At 38.5% G+C, this 27531-nt stretch overlaps 1 protein-coding gene across 1 annotated transcript in view; it reads left to right on the top strand.

The window, feature by feature from the left end:
- The window catches only part of LOC110153460 (retinal-specific phospholipid-transporting ATPase ABCA4-like), a 116900-nt gene that overhangs the window by 53921 nt on the left and 35448 nt on the right, over positions 1-27531 (top strand). The window contains exons 16-34 of the mRNA XM_055151362.1: positions 1384-1605; positions 3088-3292; positions 4788-4880; positions 6932-7139; positions 8420-8612; positions 10425-10450; positions 10812-10943; positions 13830-13969; positions 14786-14923; positions 16327-16508; positions 17746-17851; positions 20871-21076; positions 22431-22485; positions 23251-23307; positions 24624-24778; positions 25475-25599; positions 25677-25775; positions 26450-26731; positions 26808-26840. Of these exons, the coding sequence (XP_055007337.1) occupies positions 1384-1605; positions 3088-3292; positions 4788-4880; positions 6932-7139; positions 8420-8612; positions 10425-10450; positions 10812-10943; positions 13830-13969; positions 14786-14923; positions 16327-16508; positions 17746-17851; positions 20871-21076; positions 22431-22485; positions 23251-23307; positions 24624-24778; positions 25475-25599; positions 25677-25775; positions 26450-26731; positions 26808-26840 (2657 nt within the window). The remainder of the gene's footprint in view (positions 1-1383; positions 1606-3087; positions 3293-4787; positions 4881-6931; positions 7140-8419; positions 8613-10424; positions 10451-10811; positions 10944-13829; positions 13970-14785; positions 14924-16326; positions 16509-17745; positions 17852-20870; positions 21077-22430; positions 22486-23250; positions 23308-24623; positions 24779-25474; positions 25600-25676; positions 25776-26449; positions 26732-26807; positions 26841-27531) is intronic.

Raw genomic sequence — 27531 nt, 5'->3', positions numbered from 1 at the left:
AATCTTTCCACAATATAAATTTCCATCGCAGACCCATGCTCTCATTCAGTGCTTTTTTTTTTTCTTTGTTTTCTTCTTTCTACATTTTATACATGCAGAAGACAAAGCAAATATATGATGTGATATGATAAGGTACATAGCATTATGTACCAAAGGGATAAAAAAGTTAAATAACTCAACTAGGTATAGAACTTATATTTTTAATTCAAATTCTTCAAAGTATCCTCCCTTTGGTCTTCCCTCAATGAGCTTCACTTCACACGTGTGACATGTCAGAGTCGAGGAATGCCAAAAGTGCAAAGTAGTGATCAAAGCACTGGATGGTTATTTTTAACAATCTCAAACAACTTTTACTGTACATTTATATAATTATGTCTTATTTGACACCTGTCTCTTGCTCCTTTTTGCCACTTTTTTTTTTGAATTTATTATTACTTTATTTTTGATTTTTGTGCCCAGATAATTTTTTTTTATCAATAAAGTTTGTCTCATCTGCATTATAATTCCGATTTTTTTGTAAATCCGATTTTTTGCGATAATTTATTTGTGTCTGTGATGTGTGAGCTACTGTGCCCATGATTAATTTTTGTGAACAATTTCAAAGTTGTCTCTGTTCATGTTTGTCATTGTCTCCGTTCAGACTGCAGGGCTTAATGCTCAATTCCGATTTTTTTTGTGAAATCCGATGTTTTTGCGAGGTCGTTCACATTTACAATTAAATGCGACTTGTCTGTGACTCCAGTGTGAACGGTAAACGGCCCGAAAGTGTCCCGCATCCGCACTGGAGGACACGATGACGTCAACCCCATGTGTCAACCGCAGCGAGCGTGCTCTGTGTTTACCGAAGTTGTCCAAACATGGACGCGAGCGTTGAGCAACTGGCGATTTTACAGTTCCGGTTTCCGCCTGCTTCAGTGCAGAATAGTTACGTTTGTCGCTTGTTGATGACGTGTAGGTCGGATGGATGCGCTTTGGCTGTTCAGACTGAAGTCGCATGTCAAAAGATCGGATATGTATCGGATTCAGGACCACATATCCAAGTGACCTGAGTCGCATTTGAAAAAATCGGATCTGTGTCGTTCAGACTGTCATTAAAAGATCAGGTACAGGTCACATAGAAGCCAAAAAATCGGATTTGGGTCACTTCAGGCTGCAGTCTGAACGCAGCCTTAGTCTAAGTCTTTTAGTTATTTTGAGTGTATTTTTTTTACACTACATTCAATATATGTCCATTCATATTTTTGATGTCTTTAGTAAGAATCTACAAAGTAAACAATCATGGAACAAAGCAACAACTTTTGACTGGTAGTATATAATATCTGATGGATTCCACATGTATTTTTCCATGTGTGTTTATATAGTATTTGTATAATCTTGTTTCAGGGTGGTAAAGTGCTGAACTACAGTGACCCTCTCTTGGTCTTCTTCTTCCTGTTGACCTTCACCGTGGCGACCATCATGCAGTGCTTCCTCCTCAGTGTTTTCTTTAACAAGGCCAACCTGGCAGCCGCCTGTAGTGGCATCATCTACTTCACCCTGTACCTGCCCCATGTGCTGTGCCTCGCCTGGCAGGACCGCATCACCTACAATACCAAGCTGGCAGCGGTATGGCGGGCTTTGGCTTTGTACATGTACTAGTATGAGTGTGGTGTTTGTATGTTAACTTGCTTGCTTGTTTCTATGAATATGCTATTATTTCATTAAGGGGAGACACTTGGCAAAAGATAGTTTGGGCTGTAAACATACAATCTTATCTTTTGGCATATGTCACACACCGTTGCTCTGGTTTAAAGGGCCACTAAACACCAAAATCACTTTTTTCTACTGATTAGCTGAGTAAATGGGTCTAAAATACAAATATATATTAACATATATAAAATATATACCTATCCCTGGCCTTATTTTGGCATCTTAGTGCATATTTGTTAAAAATCTGACTTTTGGGTTAAAAGCTTTGTCTGTAACGGCCTCTTTAGGATCAACTAGGGCCACTACGTTTGAATTTTCAGGTTTGACTAATGGCCACCAATGAGTCAGATGTTACGTGATGGGTGCAGCCGCTGGAGATCCGGATCTGGAGACCCGCCCCTACCTGGCACCGCTGGTCATTGCGATGTCCCGCCGTGTCTGGACAAAGGGGAAACGGCGTGATCTGAGCACAAATGTCCGCTCTGTTTCAAAGTCTGGAGCGTACCAGTTCGAGCCGTGTTGGAATGTTGTGGCTGTCAGTTGGCTGTCATTCATCACTCCAGAGCCCGCCCCACACCCACTCCCTCAAACCTGCCAGGCGCCGCCCACTCTGGAGGATTTTTCAGATTTTGCTTAGGGGTGGATTAAAGCTTCGGAAGGGTGTTTAATGGCTCTTTAAATCATAACTCTCCAACCGTTTCCAGTATGTTCAAATCAGTCCTTATTCATTGCATCCTTCCCCTGTTTCCTCTGGTGTTCCACAAGGCTCCATCCTTGGCCCCCTGCTATTTATCATTTCAGGCTTCCCTTTGGCCACATTTTCAGAAAATATAATATCCATTTCCATTGCTATGCAGATGATACCAGCTATACATCTCCTCCAAACCATCCAACACTCTCCCTCCTGCCTTTCTCTAGCAATATATTCCTTAAATCAAGTCCTGGTTTTGATCTAAACCTCAGATCTCAATAGCAATAAGACTGAAGTCTTGTGAATAGGCACCAAGTCCACCATCAACAAAACTCCTAGTGTCTCCATCTTTCCCTCACCCTCAAGTAAAGAGCCTTGACATCATTCTAGCCATTTCAATCCTATATCAACAATATTACCTAGTCTGGGTATTTTCACTTCAGGAACATCAACCGCCTCCACCCTCCCTCACCCCTCACACTGCTCCCATCCTCGTCAATAGCCTGATCACTTCTAGACTTGAACAAATATCTACCAGTAATATTACCAGTGTGTATATCTCACTGACTGCTGGTCACCGCTAAAACTAAATAAATGTTTTTATTGCAATTGGTATTCAGGATCAGGTCTATTCCTTAGTATCAAAATCAAAATGTTAGTATTAGTTTTAGTAATAATTTGTACTGTGTATTTGTGTGCTGTTGCAGAGCTTGTTGTCTCCTGTAGCGTTTGGTTTTGGGACAGAGTACTTGTCCCGCTACGAGGAGCAGGGTCTGGGTCTGCAGTGGGACAACATCAAGACCAGTCCATTAGAAAAGGACTCATTTTCCTTCCTGTCCTCGATCCTCATGATGATGTTTGACGCTGTCCTCTACGCTGTCCTCGCCTGGTATCTGGACAATGTATTTCCAGGTAAGACTTTGTAATATTATTTTTATTTACTCAAAATGTATTCAAGACATTATATTGTTGGCAGGTATAGTCTGTCTATAGATTACTACATGATTCTTCTGGGTGGGCATAAAATGAGTTTTCCGAATACCATCAAATCTAAACCAGGTCTGAAATGGGACTAAACCCGGTATGAACAAAGGTCTAAACCACGTGAACAGGATGAAACCAAGTCTAAACCAGGTCTAAAGCAGTGTTAAACCAGGGCAAAACCAGGACTAAACCAAAATTAAACTAGAATTGGCTCCTGCTCTACAAGTGGGACGATGGGTTGTTGGACTATGACAAAAATGTCTGTCTAAACAAGTTCTAAAACAGGACTAAACCAGGTCTAAATAAGGACTAAACCTGGACTAAACAAGGTCTAAAACAAGTTTGATCCAGGTCCGAACAAGGTCTAAACAAGGTCTAAACCAGGACTAAACCAGAACTAAACCAGAATTAAACTAAGTAAGATCTAAAACGGGACTAAACAAGGTCTAAACAAGGACTCAACCAGGTCTGAACCAGGACTAAACAAGGTCAGGGGTAAACCAAGTTTGAACCAAGTCTAAACAAGGTCAAATAAGGACTAAATCAAGTCTAGAAGAGGACAAAACCAGGTCTAAACTAGATCTAAATCTGGAGGTAAAAATGAGGACTAACCAGGTCTGAACCAGATCTGAACAAGGTTTAAACAAGGTCTAAAACAAGCCCTAAACCAAGTTTGAACCAAGTCTAAACAAGGTCAAATAAGGACTAAATCAACTCTAGAATAGGAAGAAACCAGGTCTTAACTAGGTCTAAATCTGAAAGTAAAAATAAAGACTAACCAGGTCCAAACATTAAGGTGTAGACCAGGATTAAACAAGGTCTAAACAAGTCCAGGTCTAAAACAGGACTTTACCCAGATCCACTACTGTCCCTGTAAAATGTATGATTTTTTACACTGAGTTTCCATATAAATTTATACATAAACATTGATTTTGATTTATTTAGTCTATTTTAATGTCTTATCTTTCACATGTTTATTCAACTTTAGTACCTTGTTTGAAAGTTTCTATATTAAGTTGTTGTGTTATAATGCTGTTACCTCATCCCCAACATACCTGGAGTTGTGTTTTGTTTCATTCACACATTTGAGTAAGCCTTATAATTAGTCTGTCTATATCTCCAGAGTTCAAAATGTTCTGTTTCACTTTTGTTGTGATGTGGTGGTAGTTTTAACAGCTACCTTTTACTTTCAGTTCAGTAGAGATGTACGATTCCAGGGCTAAAATTATCCACATGATTAATACTACTGAAGGTGTAACGAGTTTAAAAACACAACAAAGCACTTCCTGTATTTTCCGTTTGAGAGAACTCAGCCTAAATATGCGTAAAAACTCCAAGTATGTTTTGATGTGGATACAACATTATAACACAGATCAAAAATAAAGTAACATGGGTCCGTTAATGTGAAATTTCTCTCCTGTAGGACAATACGGAATCAGCCGACCGTTCTACTTCCCATTACAACCTTCGTATTGGTCCAGACCTGCTCCATCGCACAGTGGCTCACCCCAACAAGGTTAGTGACAGTGAATCAGCGTCCTTAAATGTCTTCTGCCTATCTCTGACTATGTACACCGAAAATTACAGACTGAAATTCACAAGTGGGAGAAATGCTGTCTAACCTTGTGCTCTGGTTCAATACTAATTGGTCTCCTCTGGGGCATCCATTTCCCATGTAGTTTGCTGCAAAGGTCGATATAACATGTGTACAAGGCAAGGCCACGCAGCAAAATGGCCTCCCAAGGGTAATGCAAGCTTTCAGTACAGATGTAATGTGACTAGCATACAAAGTGAGAAGCTTTATCATTATAAACTCTGGAAAAGTAGTTGAAGTTTTTCAGTAAAGTTTCAAAAGTCTGATACTATACTATACAATACTATCACTAGTATTGAAAATAGATGTGTATTTGAGCAAGTATCGATACTAAAATGTCACATTCACAGGACAGAAATGAATTGTAATATGTATAATGTTGAAAATCATATTGTATTATCTCTGTTGTCTAGTATCTATACTGGTTTTAGTATTGATTAGTATCTGATTTTTGATACTTTTGTTAACCCTAGAAAACTTTATGATCAACAATACAAAACTTACTTCAGATAAAGTACAATAAAGTAAACTAGGTCTAAAACAGTGTTAAACTGGGGGCAAAACCAGAACTAAACCAAAATTAAACAAGCGCAATCAGAGACAGCGACCTGGTCCCCCATGAGGCATCGGTGGGGGCCGTTCATGAGGAGCCCAGCCCGTATTACATGATCGTTATGTCCACAATGCAATGTGTCTAACTGTACAGTGCCAATGAACATTTGTGTGATATGGTCACACATGAGAATCTGTGTGTTTACGTTTTCTGAGATTTTGAGACCACTCCCGTTGCTCTGGCTCGATCCTTCACGGAGTTATGACCAATATCGCATATTTGACCTTGGTTGCCTTGACTGTCAAGTGACCTTGACCAGTTTCAACCTGTAACATCCAGTGCACCCCGGTTATATGTGTGCCAACTTGTGTGATGATTGGGTGAATATTTTAGCCCACAGATGGTTCAGAAATTGGCAAAATTGTCTATCTTTATAATGGTGTGACCTTTCAATTGACCCGTGTGACCTCAAATGACCTCACATCATCACCAAACTTTTTTCGCGTCATCGGGCACGGGGGCTTGGTACCAAATTTGGTGATAATCGGTCCATAAATGGCGGAATTATCGCGGGTGGACAGACACACAAACACACAGACACACAAAACTTGGTAACTAGAATTGGCCCCTGCCCTACAAGTGGGATGATGCGTTGTTGGGCTATCACAAAAATGTCTGTTTAAACAAGCTCTAAAACAGGACTAAACCAGGTTTAAACAAGGACTACACCTGATCTAAACAAGGTCTAAAACAAGTTTGAACCAGGTCTAAACAAGGTCTAAACCAAGCCTAATACAGAACTAAACCAGAACTAAACTAGAATTAAATTAAACAAGATCTAAAACAGCACTAAACCTGGTCTAAACAAGGTCTAAAACAGGACTAAAACAAGTTTGAACCAGGTCTAAACAAGGTCTAAACCAAGCCTAAACCAGAACTAAACCAGAACTAAACCAGAATTAAATTAAACAAGATCTAAAACAGCACCAAACCAGGTCTAAACAAGGACTAAAACAGGACTAAACCAAGTTTGAACCAAATCTAAACAAGATCAAATAAGAAATTAATCTTTCCTGAATAGCTTTAGATTACTCTGGACGACAGATATAATATTAAATGGTAATATAAAAGAAAGTACTATGATTTAATGTTTAAAATCACATTCTATTGTCTCTGTTATCTAGTATCAATACTGTTTTTTGCATGGATTAGTATCTGATTTTCTATACTTTTGTCAATCCTATAAACGTTAACATTTATAGGATTACGTTAACTACTTAAATGCAAGGATCATAAGAGACACAACAGTCAATTATTAATGACACTAGTCACTTAAAAAACTGAGCTACTGTGACCAAACAAACGTACCTTTGTATAAATAAAGTATTGTCTGATTGTATGTTGTCCTTTTTTCCTCCAGATGTTGAAAGACCAGAGCCTGATCGTGCAGACCCAGAAAGCGCCGACACTCCAGATATGTCCAACTGTAACGGATCAGGCAGCCGCAAAACCTGTAAACACCAACACAAGCGAGACCGGATCACGAGGGAGAGAGAGGTACTGAGGCAACAAGAGGAGAGCCCACACATGGAGGAGGAGTCCAACAACGAAGGTAACACACACAAATAGTTACAGAACTAAGAATATTCTGCATTGATTTTAGTAACATAAATAATTGAAAGCAAGGCAAGGCAAGTTTATTTGTATAGCACAATCAGTACACGAAGTAATTCAAAATGCTTTACAGAATAAGAAAAACATTAAAATCACAATAACATTAATTACATAAATTAGAGAGAATTGGGAAAGATGAATTGTGGACATCCCGGCTGGTCAGTGCCTGATGTTGTCAGATCTCAGGAGTTAAGAAGAGCTGGGCCTGGTTAATACTTGGATGACCTCTAGGAATAGGAATGGCACTGGTGGGGCAAAACTGTCGTCATGTCCTAGTATGAATGCAGTGTATGGGATGGTGATAATCGGAAGGGCTGATTGCACAGCCTCACTTCCATCAGACTGCCCCAGGACAGCTGTGGTTACAATTGAAGTTTACCACCATAGAGTGTAGAGTGAATGAATTATTATTATTTATTTACTATTGTATTTCTTTTATTGACTGAGACTTTCTAGCCAGACTTGTGCCACCTATTGCCTCCGCTCAATTTATTTTTTCTCCAGTGACTAGGTCAGGAATCAGAATACACTTGGTGGATGGTTCGCTAAAACCCCGGAAGTGTGAGTTAGGGCACCAGCCAATCAGCGAAGAGCCATACATTCTGTGTTGGCAACAATTTTCGAGCTCGAGGATTTAAAGCCGGAACAAAGAGAATGTTTGTTGAATTTCATCAAGGGGAAAGACGTTCTTCCCCTTCTTCCTATGGAATTTTGGAAAAGCCAGTTAGCCCCGATAGCGGCGCTTTACATACGTCACCACCAAATAACAGCGATTGATTAAATAATAAAAAGTATCCGCCTACTGTCAAGCGAACAAATCCTAATGCTGCGAGGTCAGACGGTTTCTATGAAGTGAAACTGGCTGATGAATCAGGCTAGAGATTTTCTACAAAATATTATTTTTATTTGAACCTTTTTATATATTTTTTTCTGCAGTGTAATGATAAATAAAGGTAAAATAAACAGGGGGAATATAGAGTTCACTGAGGACATAGTGGAGATTCAATAAACAGACAGTGACTCAGTTTGGTCAAAACTGGGATTCAGATCTCTGCACAGTCCTAATGAACTAACAATGACTCACTGATTAGCTTTGAAGTGCTTGTGTTGTTTTAATATTAAGAGGCTGTCATCATTACATTCATATAAGTCTACAATGGTTAATCATGTTTGTATGTAGTCATTTGAATTAAGCAGTTTGTCCCCTTATTGTATTTTGCAAAATGTAATATAGCTGCTCTCTCTCCTCAGGTCAGCTCTTCTTTGAGTCTGATCCGGTCGGTTTGGCGTTGGGGGTGCAGATCCAGGATTTGGTGAAGGTTTTTGACGGCAGCTCTCGGCCTGCGGTCAACCACCTCAACATCAACTTCTACGAGGGACAGATCACGTCCTTCCTCGGACACAACGGAGCTGGAAACAACCACACTGTAAGACATTTGAGTGTTCACAGTATTCAAGGCTTTCATGTATCTGGTAATATTTTATTTATAACCTATGTATCTAAGGTAGAGCCATAGACTGTATATTTCAATGGACATAGTGAACATGGACACACTTCTGGCTCCATCGACTCTGGCTTGAATTCACTTTCTACTGACAAAACGACATTCCTCTCTCTGTAACTGCTGTCAGGCTCCTCATTTTGGTCTTAAAATGTTCACATTAACCTGCTGTAAATGGTCCTGGTGTTTTTATTTTGCTATTTTATCCCGAAATCAATTCCTGTTCCTAATATGAAACTGGCTCCAAATTTGCTTCTATAATTGCTAGCCTCTGTGAGCTTCATTTCGCCTATAACCGCAAATTTCGGACTGTAAGCCGCTACTTTTTTGTCACACATTGAACCCTGCAGCTAATAAGACAATGCTGCTAATATATGGACGGATTCTTTGTTTGGCACATTGTCCATTCATATTCACGGTCTGTGGTTTGGCAACACAGTGGCTACGCACAGCCCGAGTGCAGAAAACGCCGCTGTTTGTGCGGGAACACATGGATCTAGTGTTCACATGAAGTTGCTACACTAGCTAGCAATATTGTCTGTACACTCAAATAGTTTATCGCCGTGTGATAAAATAAGTTATGATGCTAAATGAACATTAGTGAGTGGGATACGTCTTACTCGTATGTGTAAATGACGAGAAGAAACGTCTCAAACTTCAGTAGCCGGACATCCACTGGTACGACCCAGCTCGTTTGGGTAAGGGAAGTAACAAAATTAAAACCAAGATGTAAAATGGAATAAATTAAATAATGTTTAATTAACAGGAATGTAAAGGTAAATTAACAAAACAGACTAAAATATACAGAAAACAACCTAAACTAAGAAACAGAACAACAGAATAAACAGAGTTTTGTGCCACAAAAGGGGTCACGCAGGCTTACACAAAAACGAGTGGTAAAACTTAGGGACACACACTAAACTAAACACAAGTTCCCCAAATTAAACCACATAAACCCACAAACAGAATTGAGTGACCAAATCAAAAAAGGCACAAAACAGAACTAAACTAAACTACACACACACGAAACAAAATGGCATACTGGCCACCAAGGCCAGCAGCCCCGAACAGGTGCTGGCAATCTCCTTAAATAGGGGGAGGTGGCTGCAGGTGAGGTGGGCGTCGACCTCCCCCACCAATCATGGACTAGGGCTTCTGCAGCAGGAATCAAGAGAATTTGGCAAATATCACACAAACAAATTAGAACCAAGGCCTGGGGCTGTAACATCCACTCATACCTGATTGACAGAACTAGCCCCGCTCCTGAGAGAGTCCGAAATCTGCTGAAATCCTACAAGACACTGACACGATAAAGACAGGACAGAGACTCTTTCTGCAGGAGACATGCACGGGGAAAGACGGGGGTGACGCGCCGAGGAAGATGCTCGTTTGATTGTGTTTTGAACAGTTATTTTGCACTTCATACACACAAACTCCTCATGGAAAACACATGAAGAAAGTTAACGGCAAATGATCTGGCTGTCGAAGAAGGAAATCGAGCTGCTGCAGGTGAGCTCGGCATCAGTGAGTCGATGGTGAAACTCTGGCGATGGCAGTGTGACGAACTGACTCAATGCAAAAAGATGACAAAAGATTTCAGAATCGATAAAAGCAGACGGCCCGAACTTAATAATGTTCTTGAAGATGTGGACACCTGTGGCTTACATTAAGGTGCAGCCTATATATGTACAGTTTTAAAATTTTGTCAAAAATGTTGTTGAAGTGACTTATATTCAGGTGCGCTCAATAGTACAGAAAATATGGTACTACTAGCAACATTTATCCATAATGAACACTATGCAATGCTCAGCCCACGCAACAATTCTCCATAAGTGTAAAACAAAAACATAAGACAAAACTGTACAATACAACTTCACAAACCTGATGCGATGTGCCGTAGCAATGTGCAGGGAGCAAACGGAGGGGGGACACAGATCATTAAAAAAAACAAAAAAACTGAAAATATGTTGGAAATACAGCATTTTCAAAACAATAAAATGTAACATGGTGATCTCAGTATGTCATGTGTTAGCAGTAAATACCTCATACAAGAAGTGTGAACAAGGATATTTCTCATTTAAGTCTTGGTCTGAATATCTTCTTTATTGTCTGTCTGTTTTGCAGTTCGATCCTGACCGGCCTGTTCCCTCCCACCTCTGGCACTGCCTTCATCAACGGCAGAGACATCCTCACTGACATAGACCTGATCCGTAACTCTCTGGGGATGTGTCCACAGTACAACATCCTCTTCAACCAGTAAGTCACAACGATAACTCTATTCAGATCAGATGTTTTATATTTTTCCACATCAAGACAGGGAAAACTTCAAACCGCATAGATCTGTTTACTCGTTTTGAAATGAACTGCTAAAGGTTATGATGTTCCCTGCTAAAGATAGTATGGATTTTGTGTAAGCAATCAATTTTAAGTTGCTGAAAGTTGCAGCCAGAATATTTTATTGTATATATTTAGTCTGCACTTCTTCCACTTCCATCTACCTGATAACAAAATCTAACAAAAACATGTATAGCAGTTTTTTTTAGCTTTAATATTATAAGCACATTATCTGGACCAGAGCTGAACACAAATGGTGAAACCTGAATTGCCCCCCAAAAAAATCATTGTGATAAAAATGAAACCACTGCACACTGTATTCATTTAATTAGGTAACCTTTTAGAGATCACAGAGAAGAGCTGATTGTTTCACTTCTCCATTTCAAAAAGTTTTAATGATCACTAAAGTCGTTGCGAATGTGCCAAAGGGTTTGGTTTCTCATGAAAATCATGTACTCGAATTTCAACATTAACTGCCTTGAAGTGATTCTACCCGGCTGTGTTTGTACCATAGACTGTAAGTATAAATGGACATAGCGTTCCAAATAGGAAGTGAGCATGGGCGAGGTTCCAGCTCCATTGGAATACCGGCTCGAATGTTCCCCTGGCTTGAAAGTCCCGACTCGAGTGTCCCATCCTTCCTCTGGGCGTCTCTTTCTCTTGGGTGGCACATGGGTAACTGCTGTGCCCGGGAATCAGCTGGAAAATCTCCCTGAATTGTACCTTTTATGAAAGTTAGTTAATATACATATTGAAAAAAATAAAAAATCATTATATATAGCAGGGGTGTCAAACTCATTTTGGTCCGGGGGCCGAATCCAACCTACTTTGATCTGAAAGGGGCCGGATCAGAAAACTCATGTCATATGTACCCCAAAAATAACAATAACTTCAAATATTTGTGCAGCGAAACGCAAATCTATTACAGAAATCTTTTTTAATTGATTAACTCTTTCTTATTATAATATTATAATATCATGAACAACCTGAAACTTGAAGAAAAATTCAATTTCAACACAATGTTTTAACAACAACTTGTATGCAAACAGGAATAAGTCAATTTTTCTTGGAAAATTCTACACTTGGCTCCACTTTTCTCATGTTGGACATTTTGTTGATGAGGGTGTCACGGTCAACAGTCAAAACGATCGTCCTTTAAGAGCCTTTGGAAAGAGACAAGTCTTCATTTGTGCTGCTCTGGTGGTTGCTAAGTTTCTTAAAGGTCTGTTGCTTACTGCTTACAAATATATAATGTTCAGTGGCAAATTAGGAATAAGTGTCCAAATAATAAATGTGCCACAGCTATTTCTTTATCTTACATCAAATCATAGTCCATAATGTTAAATGTCCTGATGCTGTAGGACATGGGGAACAAGAAAAAATTATTTAAAATATGATTTCATATTAAACTTCTGCGAGCAAATGAGGATTTTATTTATTTACGGAACATACTGAAAAAATGTGTGCTGCTTCGGGAAGGTAAAATGACATAAACAAGGCCTGACATTTGGTCTCGCCACATTCACATTTCATTTTATTATGATATAGAATGCTGATTTTCTAACTCAATAAATCACAGTGCATGATGCAGCGAGGAGAATGCCCCCCCCTCTTCGGGCACAGCAGTTACCCCAAGAGAAGGGGCGCTTGGAGGAAGGAGGGGGATGTTCCCACTGAGAGAAGGGGGAACTTTCAAACCAGGGGGACACTCGAGCTGGTATTCACCGTGCCCAGGAGAGGGTGGACGTTCTCGGCAGCCTTTAGTATGTGACGTATTGAATTAGAAAATCAGCTTCTATATCATAATAAAATGAAATGTGAATGTAGCCAGACCAAATGTTGGGCCTTGTTTATGTTATTTTACCGATCTTCCCGAAATGAGGCAGTGTGCGTCCCTGGTGGACTATTCTGAGGAGTGAATTCACATGAGAAATTGACAGACTATACATAAAGTGTGTGCCTCACTTGCAGACTATTCCTGAGGAGTAATTTGACACAGTGTATTTACTCGATTTGTGTGTGTTTGAGATCACTAATTTTTGCATGTTTTGTTTGTATGTATGAATAAAGGTGTTGAGATATATATTAACTGTGTAATTAATACAATATATAATGATTTTTATTTATTTATATGTTTTCACTAACTTAGTTTCATAAAGGGTACAAGTCAGAGGGACTTTTCAGCTTGGGAACCTTCCAGTCAGGGGCACTTTCCAGCTGATATCCCTCCAAGTCCCCCTGTAATTGTAGTCAGTTAATCTATATAATCTATATGCATATACTGTATATAAAATAACCAAAAAAACAAAACAAAAAACACACTTGCACTAACCCTAAGATCGGGGACAAGATCAGAGGAACAGGAAAAAAAAAAATTTAATACAATTTCATAGTAACCTTCTTCGAACAAATGAGGATTATATTGATATTACACACTGAAAAAATGTGTTCCGCTTCGGTAAGATCGGTAAAATGACACAAACAAGGCCCGACATTTGGTCTCGCTACATTCACATTTCATTTTATTATGATATAGAAGCTGATTTTCTAACTCAATACATCACAGTATCAACACATCACGAAATTTCACTGATTTTGGACTTAAATTATTCGTGTTAACCTGCTCTACATGATCTTGGGGTTTTTATTTCGCTACTCAGTGAGCCATATTTGATTGGAGATGAACACTATAGGTGACGTCACACTCCCTTAGTTCACGTCTTTATACAGTCTATGTTACTGTATGTATCCACTGTACAAATATCATCCCAGTATCATTGCATCTGTTAATTGTCCGTGTGTTTTCAGCTTGACGGTGGAGGAGCACATCTTGTTCTACTCTCTGATGAAAGGGCGTACTCAGGCTGAGGCCGAGCAGGAGGTGGAGGACATGCTGCTGGACCTGGGTCTGCCCCACAAGAGACACGACGAAGCCCAGAACCTCTCAGGTACAACTCTGCTCTCGATACATTATTTTACTAATATTTGTGATAGCTTGTGTTGTCAATACTAAAACTAGATACTCTTTTGAACAGGTATTGATACTTAAAAAAAGTCACATGAACAGGACAGAAATGGACCTTTGTTGAATAGCTTTACCGTTATGGAGCATACTTGGACAACTTACATTATAAGGCCACATAATAGAAAACCAAGGACGAGCATTTAATGTTGAAATTTACATTCAATTGTCTAAATAAAGAGTTTTTAAATGATTATTGTGGTATTGGAGCCAGTATTCAGTACTGAAAACGAGTTACAATACAAATTTGTGAATGGTATTTACATCCATCCATTTTCTCCACTTATTCGGGGGGGACCTCAAGGCGCCGGAGGAAGTGTCTGGGGGGATGGAAGTCTGGGAGTCCCTGCTTAGACTGCTGCCCCCACGACCCGACTTTATATAAATCAATAGTACTGACAAAGTTTCAGGCCGAACACATGTCCTAGAAAAGAGAGGAAAATATATTTGGTTAAGTAAAAAAAAGATTAAAATTGATCATAATGCATTCAAACTTTTGGCAATATATTGAAATAAATCTTTAATTTACTTTATTTTGTTTTGAAATGTTTTGTCTGATATAATTTGATATGAATAGGCCCAGTGACAGCAGGCATACTGACTATAAACCAGATTAAGACAACTTCAATACATAACTCTATTGTAGTGTTTTTATTTCATTTAATTTCAATCAATTTTTACAACATTATGACATCAGAAGTCTGAATCTTAATGAATAAATTTCTTTCATGGTTGGTTGCAGGTGGGATGCAGAGGAAGCTGTCTGTTGCCATGGCATTTGTTGGAGGGTCAAAGGTCGTGATTTTGGATGAACCCACATCAGGAGTCGACCCGTATTCAAGAAGATCCATTTGGGATTTGTTACTCAAGTACAGGACAGGTAAATGCAAAATATCTAGACTGTTAAGTTAAAAGTTAAATTAAAGTTAAAGGATCTCCAGCTTTTTTCTGCCTGTGAGCTACTTTTTCCAAAACAAAAATGCCATAGAGCTACTAATTTTAGTGGTCACTAGAAATTTAAGCTGTAGATGATGTAAAGTTTGATTCCAGTAAAACATTACCCATTATCCAGTAATCAGTGCACAAAATTAGACATCACAATGATACAGTTACAATGGAAATAGGCATTTAATCAATCAAATTTTACTTATTCAGCACAATTCGTATAATTCAGAAATCCCTTGGCGAGCTGCTTGGACGGGGGTGGAGAACTACAGGCTGGAGACTCCTGAGTTAGAGTGATTTTTACTACTACTACTATTGACTATACTATACTGTATTAGTAGCTCTAATTTGAAAATCTAAAATGTATAAATAGCCCACATTTAGCAGTATTAACAATAATTCATTTATGTTACTGATGTATTTTTATGATCATTTACATTGTAGATTCTCAGTGAAGACATAAAAAAATTATGAATAAACACATATGGAATAGAAGATGTGTAAAAATAGCAGCCCTTTGCTTTAATTAGTCAATTCAATTTAATTTTTTTCCACAATTTTTAATTTTAACACCACAAGGCACGCCTTTATACATATATAAAGATGTACATGCATTTGACATATATATTATGTATGCCATATGTGTTAACTGTGAAAAAAAAAACATGGACTCCCAAAGAAGCTGAGCAAGCTTCCATCACCATAGCATGATTAATTTAGTGGCTTGACAGGTTCAGTTTAAGGTCAGGTTAATAATAATAATGATAATAATAGACGCAAAAGGAAAAGAAATCTAAAACAAACAATACAAAACTGATTACAATAAGTGAAAGAGAAGAAAAAATAAATAATATAATAAAAACTAAATCAGAAAATTTAAATACATGAAATTAAGTAAAGGGTGCTTTGATCACTGCATAACACTCTTGGCATTCCTTGACATGACATGGCTCACCTGTGAAGTGAAAACCATTTCAGGAGAAGCTAATTGAGAGAAAGTCACTAGTTTGCGATGCTGTCAACAAAGCAAATTATGGCTACTTTGAGGAATATAAAATATTGAGTTATTTCACTTTTTTTGCTACATAAATCCATCTATCTTGTTTCAGGTATTTGATGTCTACTGTATGTATCTAAAAGTAGAAAGCAGTAATTAAAAAAACATTGAATGAGAAGGTGTAAGTCCGTCACAATAATAAATAACAGGCCTACTTACACCTGTCAGTTTACATATCTATTTGACTTATGTGACAAGTACTGTACAATGAGATTAGTTCTTTGTGTATTTGATGGTGTTAATAGCATGACACTCTATAACTGTGAGTTTGTTGTGTCCAGGTCGTACTGTGATCTTGTCCACTCACCACATGGACGAGGCCGACCTGCTCAGTGACAGAATCGCCATCATCTCTCAGGGACGCCTCCACTGCTGCGGCTCCCCTCTCTTTCTCAAGAACTGCTTCGGACTGGGCTTCTACCTCACTCTAGTGCGCCGCATGAAGGACCTGAGGCGGAGAGAGGTACTGCAGCCAGGGAATACTAAACAATACATTTAAGAGAGGGTATTATGCAAATCAAGTTTTATTTTTTAGCTTTCTGCCATGTTATAACATTGTTCTCTCATCACAAACTCTGAAAGCTCTGAAACAAGCTCCAAAAGGAGTGAATTAACGTGGAGAGCAAAGTGAGGGGAGACTTATTAAACATGTTAATACAGTGTTTCTGGTGAATATAGTATTTTCAAAACAATAAAAGTTAACATGGTTATAGAAATCAATACCCCAGTCAGCAGAGGTGGGGACTTGCAAGTCATGACTTGGACTCAAGTCAAACTTGAGTCACTATTTTTAGGACTTGAGACTTGACATGATAAAATGGACTAAGACTTGGGACTCGACTTGGACTTGAAGGTCTGTGACCTTGGACTTGATTCGGGCTTGAGGCCTGTGATTGAAAAGACTCAAGAAGCACTTTTAAATCTGAATTATTTCTATTCTGACCATAATAATTCACACTAAGATATTGTCAAGACATTTAAAAAAGAAAAATGAACTAAATTAATTTGTTATATTCTCTATAAATACTCATATATAAATATACTATGATTTTTTTAAGTACAGTTTATCTTAAAATTCATATAAATAGCAAAAATCTAAGCTATATTTGGTACTTTGGTTTAAAGACTTGAAATTACTTGAAATGAAACTCAAAGCAGATGACTTGGACTTGACTTGGACTTACGGGCCAGTGACTCCAGACTCGACTTGGACTTGCCTGTATTTGACTTGGGACTTGACTTGGACTTGAGGCCAAAGACTTGAGATTTACTTGCAAAATAACGATTTGGTCCCACCTCTGTCAATCAGTATCATTTCATTTGTCCCCAAGGTGCAATTTAAGCATATTGAGTAAAATACAATAAAAATAGAAAGCTCAAACAAAGTCTCTGTACAGCTCAATGGGTAAAGTAATCAGGTATTGTGTCAGGGCAGTTTGAGGAAAGTAACAACCCTCAGGACAGAAGATCTTTGTCATATTTGCTATTAAGAAGAGTCTGAGTAGTGTACAAAAGTGTAAATCTACTTTACATTATATAAAACAAGTAATTCTGCATATGTACAGTAAATGAGTAGTGTTGGAAAGTACATGTACCACACATATTCTGAATACTACTTGTTATAAATGCAGGAGATTACAAATGATAAAAACAAATATGGCTGTGCAAAATGTGTAATTGTAATGTGTTTATATTTTTAGAACGAGTGTGACTGCAGCTCTGAGTGCTCGTGTGCCTGCTCCATCTGTACGGCCTATAAGGAACAGTCCCAGAATCTGTCCCAGCACCAGGACCGGGTCATGGAAGGTACACGCAAACACAAAGGATTTTCTGCATTTACTTTTCCACTTCATTCGAGCAACCTCTTTTACAGATGGTGGTCATCTGGACACTGTTTTGGTGTTTTTTCGGCTCCCATTCAGAAGCCATTTTCAGTTTGATAGTACTGGCTTGAGGTGCTAGGATTGATCGTACTCTGAGTTAACTAAACGGAGAGAAAAATGGTTTGCAGGGAGGGGGGTGAAGGAAGCAATTTTTGTGAAGAAATAGAATCCTTCTCTGAACAGCAGTGGTGGAATGAGGTTTAATCTACCAGTTGTTTACAGAAGTGTTCTCAACCCATGTAATAAGACCACAACAAGCCAATCAAATGCTAATCAGGTACTTTACAATGCTGACGGCGAAACAGCCAATGCACAACAGAGCCATAACCACCCATAATGATGATAGCTGTAAACAAGGGCAGGATATCTTCAGTCTAAAACTCCTTCAGTAGCAGAGTAGGAAAATCCGAGTGTCTCATGTCAGTACCATCCAGTGTTGGGAGTAACGTGTTAGAAAAGTAACAAATTAGTGTAATGCATTGCTTTTTGCTGTAACGCAGTAATGTGGCATTACAGGGGAAAAAATTGTACAAATGTCAATGAAGCGCGTTACAGTGCATTTTTAACCTGGATTGGAGTGGTGGGTTTTTCATTTTTCTTCATACAAATTCGCTAAAATCACTGCGATATCAGTAGCGGTGAAACGCCATCGTTACGGTTCCAAATGTCGGAGGTGCGCCCACGTAGACCGTCAGGTGACAGCGGGCGAAAGGGCCGACGCGGAGCTCGATCGCACTTTGCAGATACCTCCACGGGCTCAGGGGCGGTCCTAGATTCCAAGTCCTAGTCCAAGATTAGTCCTGATTTGGTCCTGGTTTAGACCTGGTTTAGTCCTGGGTTAGACCTGGTTTAGACCTTGTTTAGTCCTGGTTTAGACCTGGTTTATTCCTGGTTTAGTCCTGGTTTAGTCCTAGTTTAGTCCTGGTTTAGACCTGGTTTATTCCTGGTTTAGACCTGGTTTAGTCCTAGTTTAGACCTGGTTTATTCCTGGGTTAGACCTGGTTTAGACTTAGTCAATCCTGGTTCAGTCCTTCTGGTTCATTCCTCGGTTCAGTCCTGGTTTAGTCCTGGTTTAGTCCTGGTTCACGAATTACTTTGAAATGACGCTAACAAGTAATAAATAAATAACACATTAAAATTTTGAAGTAACTTGCCCAACAGTGGTACCATCAAACTGAATATTACTTCTGAATGGGAGATAGTAGAAACCTTCTCTACACTGAACTACTCTTGGGCGAAGGACAGATTGCATTGTCAAATTGTTAATACATTAAAAAAAAAAAAAAAGTATACTACATTGTCAAGACCTTGATACTAAGGAGTATTTTCTTCCTTATACACAACCTGTATTTAGGTCATTCATTGAACTCTGCTTGGGGACGGGACCTAGGTCTAATATTGGTCTTTTTTAATCGCATGCTTCAATCGACCTCACTTTAATGTCCAGTACGTCCTCATAGCAGTTCTAAAGAGTGCTTACCGTCCATTAAAATTCATCTTCTTTTAATTAAAGTCAAAACACAGACAGATCATAATTTAGAGCCGTTTTGACCCATGGCTTTCCCTCTTGGTTCTGCTCGAGGACGCTGTTTAAAATGCAACTTTCAAACCATGAATCACTCACAATTATACACAATCCTTAAATAACCTTGATCTTACGGTACTCTAAAGGTGGAAAGTAATAGAATATTAATTTAATCATTTTAGTCAAGTGGGTATTTTAGATATAGACAGATATATATTTGAGAACATTTGAAAGTCTGATGTCTCAATTGTGTTGTAGTAGGAACTAAGGCAAAAAGTGTTAGTAATAGTAGTAGTTAAGGTAGTCTGGCCATAGTTCTGGTTCAGTAGTGTATGTGGAGTTTGCACGTCTGGGACCAGTATTCCAAACATAATCCACCAAGAATCCAGATTTATTTTCCAGAATTTCAGAGCCAAATCTGGATTCTTACAGTTTGAAAATCCAACTCAGAATCTGCAGATTATAGACATTATAAGAACTTTTATTCATCAAAATTACATATAATCAAAAGATTTACAAGGTGTTATAATTCATTTCTTTAAAATGTTTCTGTAAATGTTTTTAAAGTTGATTTCACTTATCATTGTCCAAGTGGCACCTTATGATAAAAAATGTAAGATTTGTAAATTTAGGTTTAATTCTTGGTTGGATTCAGTATGAGTGCCATGAGTGAGTAAAATTATGATTGCAGTAAAAGCATGATAGCCTGATTCATCAACTGGTTTCACTTCGTGGAAACCATCTGACCTCGCAACATTAGGATTCTTTCGCTCGACGGTAGGGGGGTACTTTTTTGATTTAACCATTTAGCTATTTGGGCATGATGTATGTAATGCGCCAGATCCCGTAGGAAGAAGGACAATAACATCTTTCCCCTTGATAAAATTCACCAAACATTGTCTTTGTTCTGGCTTTAAATCCTCGATTTCGGGAATCGTAGCCAACACAGAATGTCTATCCATCTCAACTGCTGTGTTTACTGTTGTGTACCACAAAAAGGGACCCAGACAGTCGCTTGAGTTTGACGTCATGGCTTCACAGCTCTTCGTTAACTGGTCGGTGCACGGTCTACAACTTCCAGGGTTCTTGTAAACCTTGTCAATCTTGTCAAACTTAGGCCCGGGGGCCAAATTTGGCTCGCGATATAATTATATTTGGCCTGCGAGAACATATCAAATATGTATTAGATACTGTTGAAATGTTTTAATAAATATTTAGTTTTGCTCATGACTAGTTTGGTCCCAGTTTTTAATTCTCTGTGAATTTGAGTTTGACACCCCTAGTCCAGTGTATTCCGATTCGTGACCTAGTCGCTGGAGAGAAATGAAATTGAGCAGAGGCACTAGGTGGTGCCAGCTTGGCTAAAAGCATGACAGATCTCAGACAAAATAATTAGTACCTTTGATCTTGGTTGCAGGAGACATTGAGACGATCACCAGTCTGATCCACCACCATGTCCCAGAGGCGAAGCTCATAGAGGCCATCGGACAGGAGCTGACGTACCTCCTGCCCAATAAGAACTTTAAGCACCGCGCCTACGCCAGCCTGTTCAGAGAGCTGGAGGAGACTCTAGGGGACATGGGCCTCAGCAGCTTCGGCATCTCTGACACTTCACTAGAGGAGGTAAGAACAGGGCTACTGCTATACTTATAATTGGGCATACTGGCAGAGTGGTTAGCCTTTTGCCTCTTGACAAGTGATATGACCCTTCCCTTCACTGTGTTGCTGTTGGTCTTCTAAGGTTGCATTAAACAGATTCATATATTCTAATTATTACCTGGTTTAGTGGGATAGTACCTGTGGTAAATATTTATCATGGTTTTACATCAATTAAGTGAAGTTTGTGAAGAAAAGCATAAAACAAAAAAATATGAAATGCAGGAAATAGCTGTGAGTTCTAAAACAGAATCCCTCTGTGTATGTACGGACAAAGAAGGCATTTTTCTGACAGTTTAAAGGGACAGTCGGGAATTTTGGACATAGGATCTCATTTCCTAATTAGTGAGAGTGTTGGAGACGTGTGGAGTCACTTTTTAAAATATTCCATCCATATTCCATCCAGTCCTTGTATTTGCAGAGGTCGCTGGTGCTAGGCTAGTGCATGTCAATGGCCATAGTTAGCCTGCCACTAAAAACAGTCTTACCCACTCCACAAAACACCTGAAGCAATGTGTTATTACTCCAGACTGTCAATGTGAATGTCTGTGTTGATAGAATAATTTTAGAAGTAAGACCAGCCTTGCATTTGAAGGGTTTATGTCTGAGCAGCAGCAGTGAGTTGTACTTCCTGATAGAAAGCTTGGCAGCGGCGGACTGATATATGAGAAAATAGTCCCTCAACATGCGACGATTCATGCGATCTAACGTTAGTTTTATTTCAAACTTTATTCTATCAACACAGACAGGACAGTCTGGATAAGAGGTGTTTTGTGGAGTGGGTAAGACTGTTTTTAGTGCAGGATAACTATGGCCATTGACATGCACTAAACCTGTGCAGATACAAGGACTGAATGCAATCTCTCACTTTGGCTAACAAGAAAATAGGAAAATTCTGACTGTTTTAACAAAATAAAATGTCATTTATTTGTATTTGTCAAATCATAACTTTTGTGTCATTTAGATGTTTTGTCCCTTTTAGAGAAATTAGTGGTCTAAATCTATTTTATTTCTTAAGAATTTTCAGACTATATTAACATTTTTTGACAGTTTTGGCTGATGTGTGTCACCATGGTAACTGCTGCACATTCCACCGTTAGAGCTACATTTAGAACACCCCCTCCATTATATTGCTTGCCTATTTGTAATCTAGAGATGTGCAGTAAATTCACGCGTTTCAGCTTCCTGCTATGTGGCGTTTTGAGGGCTTTTCACCACTCAAACGGTATCATATTTTGTTTTCGTTTGTTAATCGCTATGGCAACAGTCCTGAGTGCACCGAGACTTGTAAGTGTTTCAGAGCATGTACTTTTCTCCTCAGATTTTCATAAAGGTCACAGCAGACGGAGAGGCGGTGAATAATGCCACCACTGCAGGTAAATATATAGTGATGAAGCACACAACCTTTTCATCTGGACTCAGCTTTGTGACCTGTTTTTCTTACAGTGATTCCCACATAGAAACCTGTATGTATTTCTAGTGTGTTTTGTTAGATATTTATGTTGCGGACACGTTGATCAAGACTATTAAACACAACAAAGTATGAAATAAGGTTGTCAAAAGTAATGAAAATCAGATACTAAAACTAGATACTAATTTAAGCATGTATGGATACTAAAAAAAATCACATTCACAGGACAGAAATTAATCTTTTCTGAATAGCTTTAAAATGATCTTGAGCTGTATATTGTCCATGTTTTTTTAAATTATCATTGTCGTAAAAGATGCACTATGTAATTTTTCTTGTGGAGGATCTGCCATCTGTTTGTCTCCATGTTAACACTTTGCCTGGAATGTTATACAATTCAACTTCTATTTCTATTATTCATTTACAAGAGGTTTTATATTGCTTATATTATTACATGGATTCTTACTTCCCTTGCCTCTGCACTGATCTGACCTGTAACTTGGCCTGGTGTCTTCTTCTGTTTGCCTCCATAGAGATGAGTTTGATGCAGTGGGACATTCTAGGTAAAGCAATAACATCTCTATGGAGACAACACACAAGCAAGAGACAGACAGAGAGTCTATAAGATAAAGTTACATAATGCATCTTTAAAGTTTGTTAAAAAGTGGTCATAATGAAATCCCTGGGTGTTGATGTGTAGTATTTGTGTATTTGTGACCTGTGTTTCCTTCAGTGCAGTGGATGTTACAGCACAGGAAAAGCAGCAGCAAAATGGGCTCAGAAAATGAAGGTCAGAAAAGCAGTGGAGTAAAGCTTCTAGGGCGACATGCTTTCTCATATAGAGCTGTATGCTTCAGTGTGGGACTGTCCTACAGTCATCTGCCCGTAGGGGGGGGTATTGCAGTTACCGCTGGGTGTAAAGCTGACCACAATAGTGCTTTAGAACAACACATTGAACAATAACATTTAAGAGTCTATGGAGTTGTTCAAGGGTGTAGGTTTGGTCTCAGCTTTGGTGGGGACATTATCAGCTAATTATCAGTCTGGCTGCTAGGAGTAGGGCTCTGTTTGGGAGGTGCACTTGTGGCGATAGTCACCCTTTTTCCACAGTGTCTCATTATAAGGCAAGTTTAATAGTAGATGAAGCCAAGTAAGTTCCTTTTGAAAAGTTTTTCAAAGTTTGGTGCGCAGCGTCTTTACTCACACCTACTCAAACCGCCATTTTCGGGCGCTGGCCCTGTCCTGCCGCTTCCTCAGTTTAGGCTCCTGGCACCACTAATGACATCATTCTGTGGCAGCCAATTAAATAATGGCAGGAGTAACCTTGTCATCATATAACTGAATCAGAATGTCTAAGAAACAAAATGTGAACTAAAACGTGTTTAATTAATACTATTGAGTTTGGAAAAATATCGGAATACATTTATATTTTTGTTTATTAAAATAGAATGGCAAATATTGGTAGGGACTATCTTGTCTTCCCCAAATATTAGTTGTGACATGTCCCCACTGTCTCTATGCAAACCTACGCCCTTGGAGTGGTTATTGCTTTGGCTGGAAAGGTACCACAGCATTACTCAGTATCTTTTGTTACATCAGTTGTGAGAAAAGTACAAACATCTTCTCTATCTGTATTTTTAAAATAGACTGAAGTACATGTCTGTTGGTATCTTCATGTTTGTTTTTTTCTTGCTGAAAATGCTCTGCTTCACCTTGTGATGTCATAAAGCAGCAGTTTTCAAGTTAACAGCTCCTGTTTTGTTCAGTTGAAATGGACAATTCCAGGGCTGAAATCATCTAAATGATTATAATGAAGGTGTATGTAGTTTAAAAACACATTGGAGCACTTCCTGTATTACCACATGACATCAAAAGGTGGAACAGAGTGTTTTCCATTTGAGAGAACTAATAAAATAAAATAAACATAATAATAAAATATTTTGATGAGGAAACAACATTATAACATAGATTATAAATTATAAAATAGATTAACATGTGCCTTTTAACTTTAACTTACTGCTGCTTATTGACCCATGGCACTACTATACACTTGTTCTATTACATCATCATAGTTCAGTATTTGAGTGTTTGTGATTGTGTCCACAGAGCACAACGGCACCACCGCTGGGGCAGGAGGCAGCAGTGCAGGGAAAGGCTCGAGGCAGGTGAAAGGCTCCAGACTCATCCTCAAACAGTTCTGTGCTCTGATCATAAAGAGGTTCCACCACGCCACACGCAGCACCAAGGACTTCCTCGCACAGGTACTGCACATGCATGCATATTTTTTGTTACTGAATTTTCTATACGGGGTTAGTTGCATTACCTACTGTTCCTAGTCTTTTTTGGCAACTACAGTTAGTGCAAACTAGTTAAATTTGCAGCGTTCTGGTCAAAAACCTAAATCTTTGTGCTGCTTTCAGTGGCCTCCGCAGTTTCCAGTAGTTGGTGACATCACACAAGACTGCCCTGATTACAGACTTGTGTTTTTGAGTACAAACACCTGGCTGCTGGGGAGTTTGAAGTGTCATTTGTTCACATAGCCTCTGCTGTACCTTTAAACTTTTAATATTGTTTTTTTTTTTTTTAAGTTTTTGGGGAAATTGAATGGGAAATTTACTTCCAGAAGTGCAGCAGTCTTTGGAAGTGGGTGGGACTGTTGAGCACAACCGAAAAACATGACAAATATCAGCAATCTTTTCAGCTGCTCAGAACAGCTTGGAATCAAACAATGCTAAAACTGTAAAAAAAGAAAACCTCACACACACACACACAAAACATTATGTTCATATTATAAATAGAGTTATCTGTGCCAAAGTATATTAAAAAAAACTTTTTTTTTTTGCCCCAAAAAGTCCTAAAATCTAAATGAATTTGACTCAGAAAGACTAAAGTACCCTACATCACCATAGACTGTATTTTATCTACATTCATGTTTATCTGTTTTTGTTTCATTTCAGATTGTACTTCCTGCCAGTTTCGTCCTGATAGCTTTAATCTTCACCACCATTGTCCCACCTTTTGGAGAGTACCCTGCTCTCACTCTGAGCCCCTGGATGTACGGGCCACAGTTTACTTTTGTCAGGTAAAACAAGTAATAATAAAAAAAAAAAGCTGATTATAAACATTTGATTTAATTTAATTTCTGTATGCTGTCTTTAGTAATGAGCAGCCACATGACCTGAGGATGAAGAGGTTCACCGAGCGCCTGTTGAATCCTCCAGGACTGGGCACTCGCTGCATGACGGGAGAACCACTCGGGTGAGACTCTACGTTAATGTTAATGTATTGTAAGTGGAGAATATTGGCTTTTATATTTCTTTTGATACCAAATAATAGTATGGTAAGTACTGAGCTAATGATTGATTGGTTTTGTGATAATGCATTGAAAATATTCTGATAATTGTCTTATTTTCACTCTACACTGGTTGATCTAAAAATTAAATATACAGTATGTGCATTAAAAAAATTAAAAAAAATCAACAATTAATTTCCGTTTCAACAAACAATTTCAAAATAATAAAAATTATAAAAAATCTTTTTAATTAGAAAATGTAAGTATTGATATTTTTTGCATGAGAATCAGTACTTTTTGATACCTCAGTTAGTATTTACATATAATATTTGCTTTTATTGTGTATGCACAGAACTGAACCCATTACAATTTTTATAATATTCAATGCTTAAATTTCAATTTCTATTTCGATACCAAAGAATAGACTCAATACTCAATACAGATTCTTATACTACAACGATAATAAATAACTGCTAACTAATTATTTAGACAATAGAATGTGATTTTCAACATAAAATTATTGTACTTTCTAGTTTCAACACTAGTTTTAGAATCGATTAGTATCTGATTTTCGATACTTTTGGCAACCCTAATGCATATTGAATCTTTATAACCATCCGTCTTTTCTGTCTCCTCCCAGAATGTCCTGCAGTAACGATACTTCAGAGTGGGTGTACCCGGACATCTCCCCGGAGCTCGCCACTGTTTTCTCTCTCTCTGACTGGTCGACTCTGGACCCGTCCCCCTCCTGTGAGTGCAGCGGCAGCGAGCGTTTGACCATGATGCCCGTGTGTCCCCTCGGAGCAGGAGGACCGCCCCCGAAACAGCGGCAGGAGCGAAGTGGGGACACCATGTTAGATCTCACTGAGAGGAATATATCGGATTATCTGGTCAAAACCTACCCCAGCCTCATCAGGACCAGGTGGGGAAGTCTATAATAAATCAAGAAAAATGTGTCTGACGAATCTTGCTTACAACTTTTTTCTGTCTTTTTACAGTCTGAAGAGCAAATATTGGGTCAATGAGCAAAGGTAATTTTACGACAAGTATCAAAAGGTTTCCGAATCTGAATTAACACTTTTCTCACCTCCCCAAAAGTTAGAATGAACATAGCAATGAGTACAATTAACTGAGATGTAGTTTGCCTGACTTTTCTGAATTTCTAACCAGAAAAATACAAATTCAATTAATTTTTCACAATGTCAAGGTTTTTTTTTTCCCCAAGTAGGATTGGAATAATAACTTCATTGCACTTGTGTCACAATACAAAAAATTCAAACTCAATTTTGATTCAAAGGAACAAACAACACACCGGGTGTCTTCAATCTTTTTCCTCCAACGAGCTTTAAAAAACAAAACTGCCAGAGAGCTTCTCATTTTAATGGCTGCAAGAAGTTGAAACAATTATAAGAAAGAGGGCGAGCCTTTTGTACAGTTAGACGCCTATAAAACACAAACCATTGTCAATTTATTAGTGCACAAAGTCGGGCTTCAAAATGACACGTAAAATTGTAATAGGCATGTAATTAACCACATTTTAGTTATTGAGCACAATGGTATAATTCAGAAATCCCTTGGTGAGCTACTAGGAAGGGTGTGGGGAGCTATAGACTGGAGACACCTGCTTTAGAATTTAGACTATAGAATGCAATTTTCGACACCAAATCATAGTACTTGCTTTTTATATTACCATGTGGGCTTATATCTGTGTAATCCCTCAGT

This window comes from Boleophthalmus pectinirostris, unplaced genomic scaffold (assembly GCF_026225935.1).
Source record: "Boleophthalmus pectinirostris isolate CB_2022bp ecotype Guang Dong unplaced genomic scaffold, ASM2622593v1 HiC_scaffold_16, whole genome shotgun sequence".
Lineage (NCBI taxonomy): Eukaryota > Metazoa > Chordata > Actinopteri > Gobiiformes > Gobiidae > Boleophthalmus > Boleophthalmus pectinirostris.
This window is presented reverse-complemented; position numbering and strand designations above follow the sequence as displayed.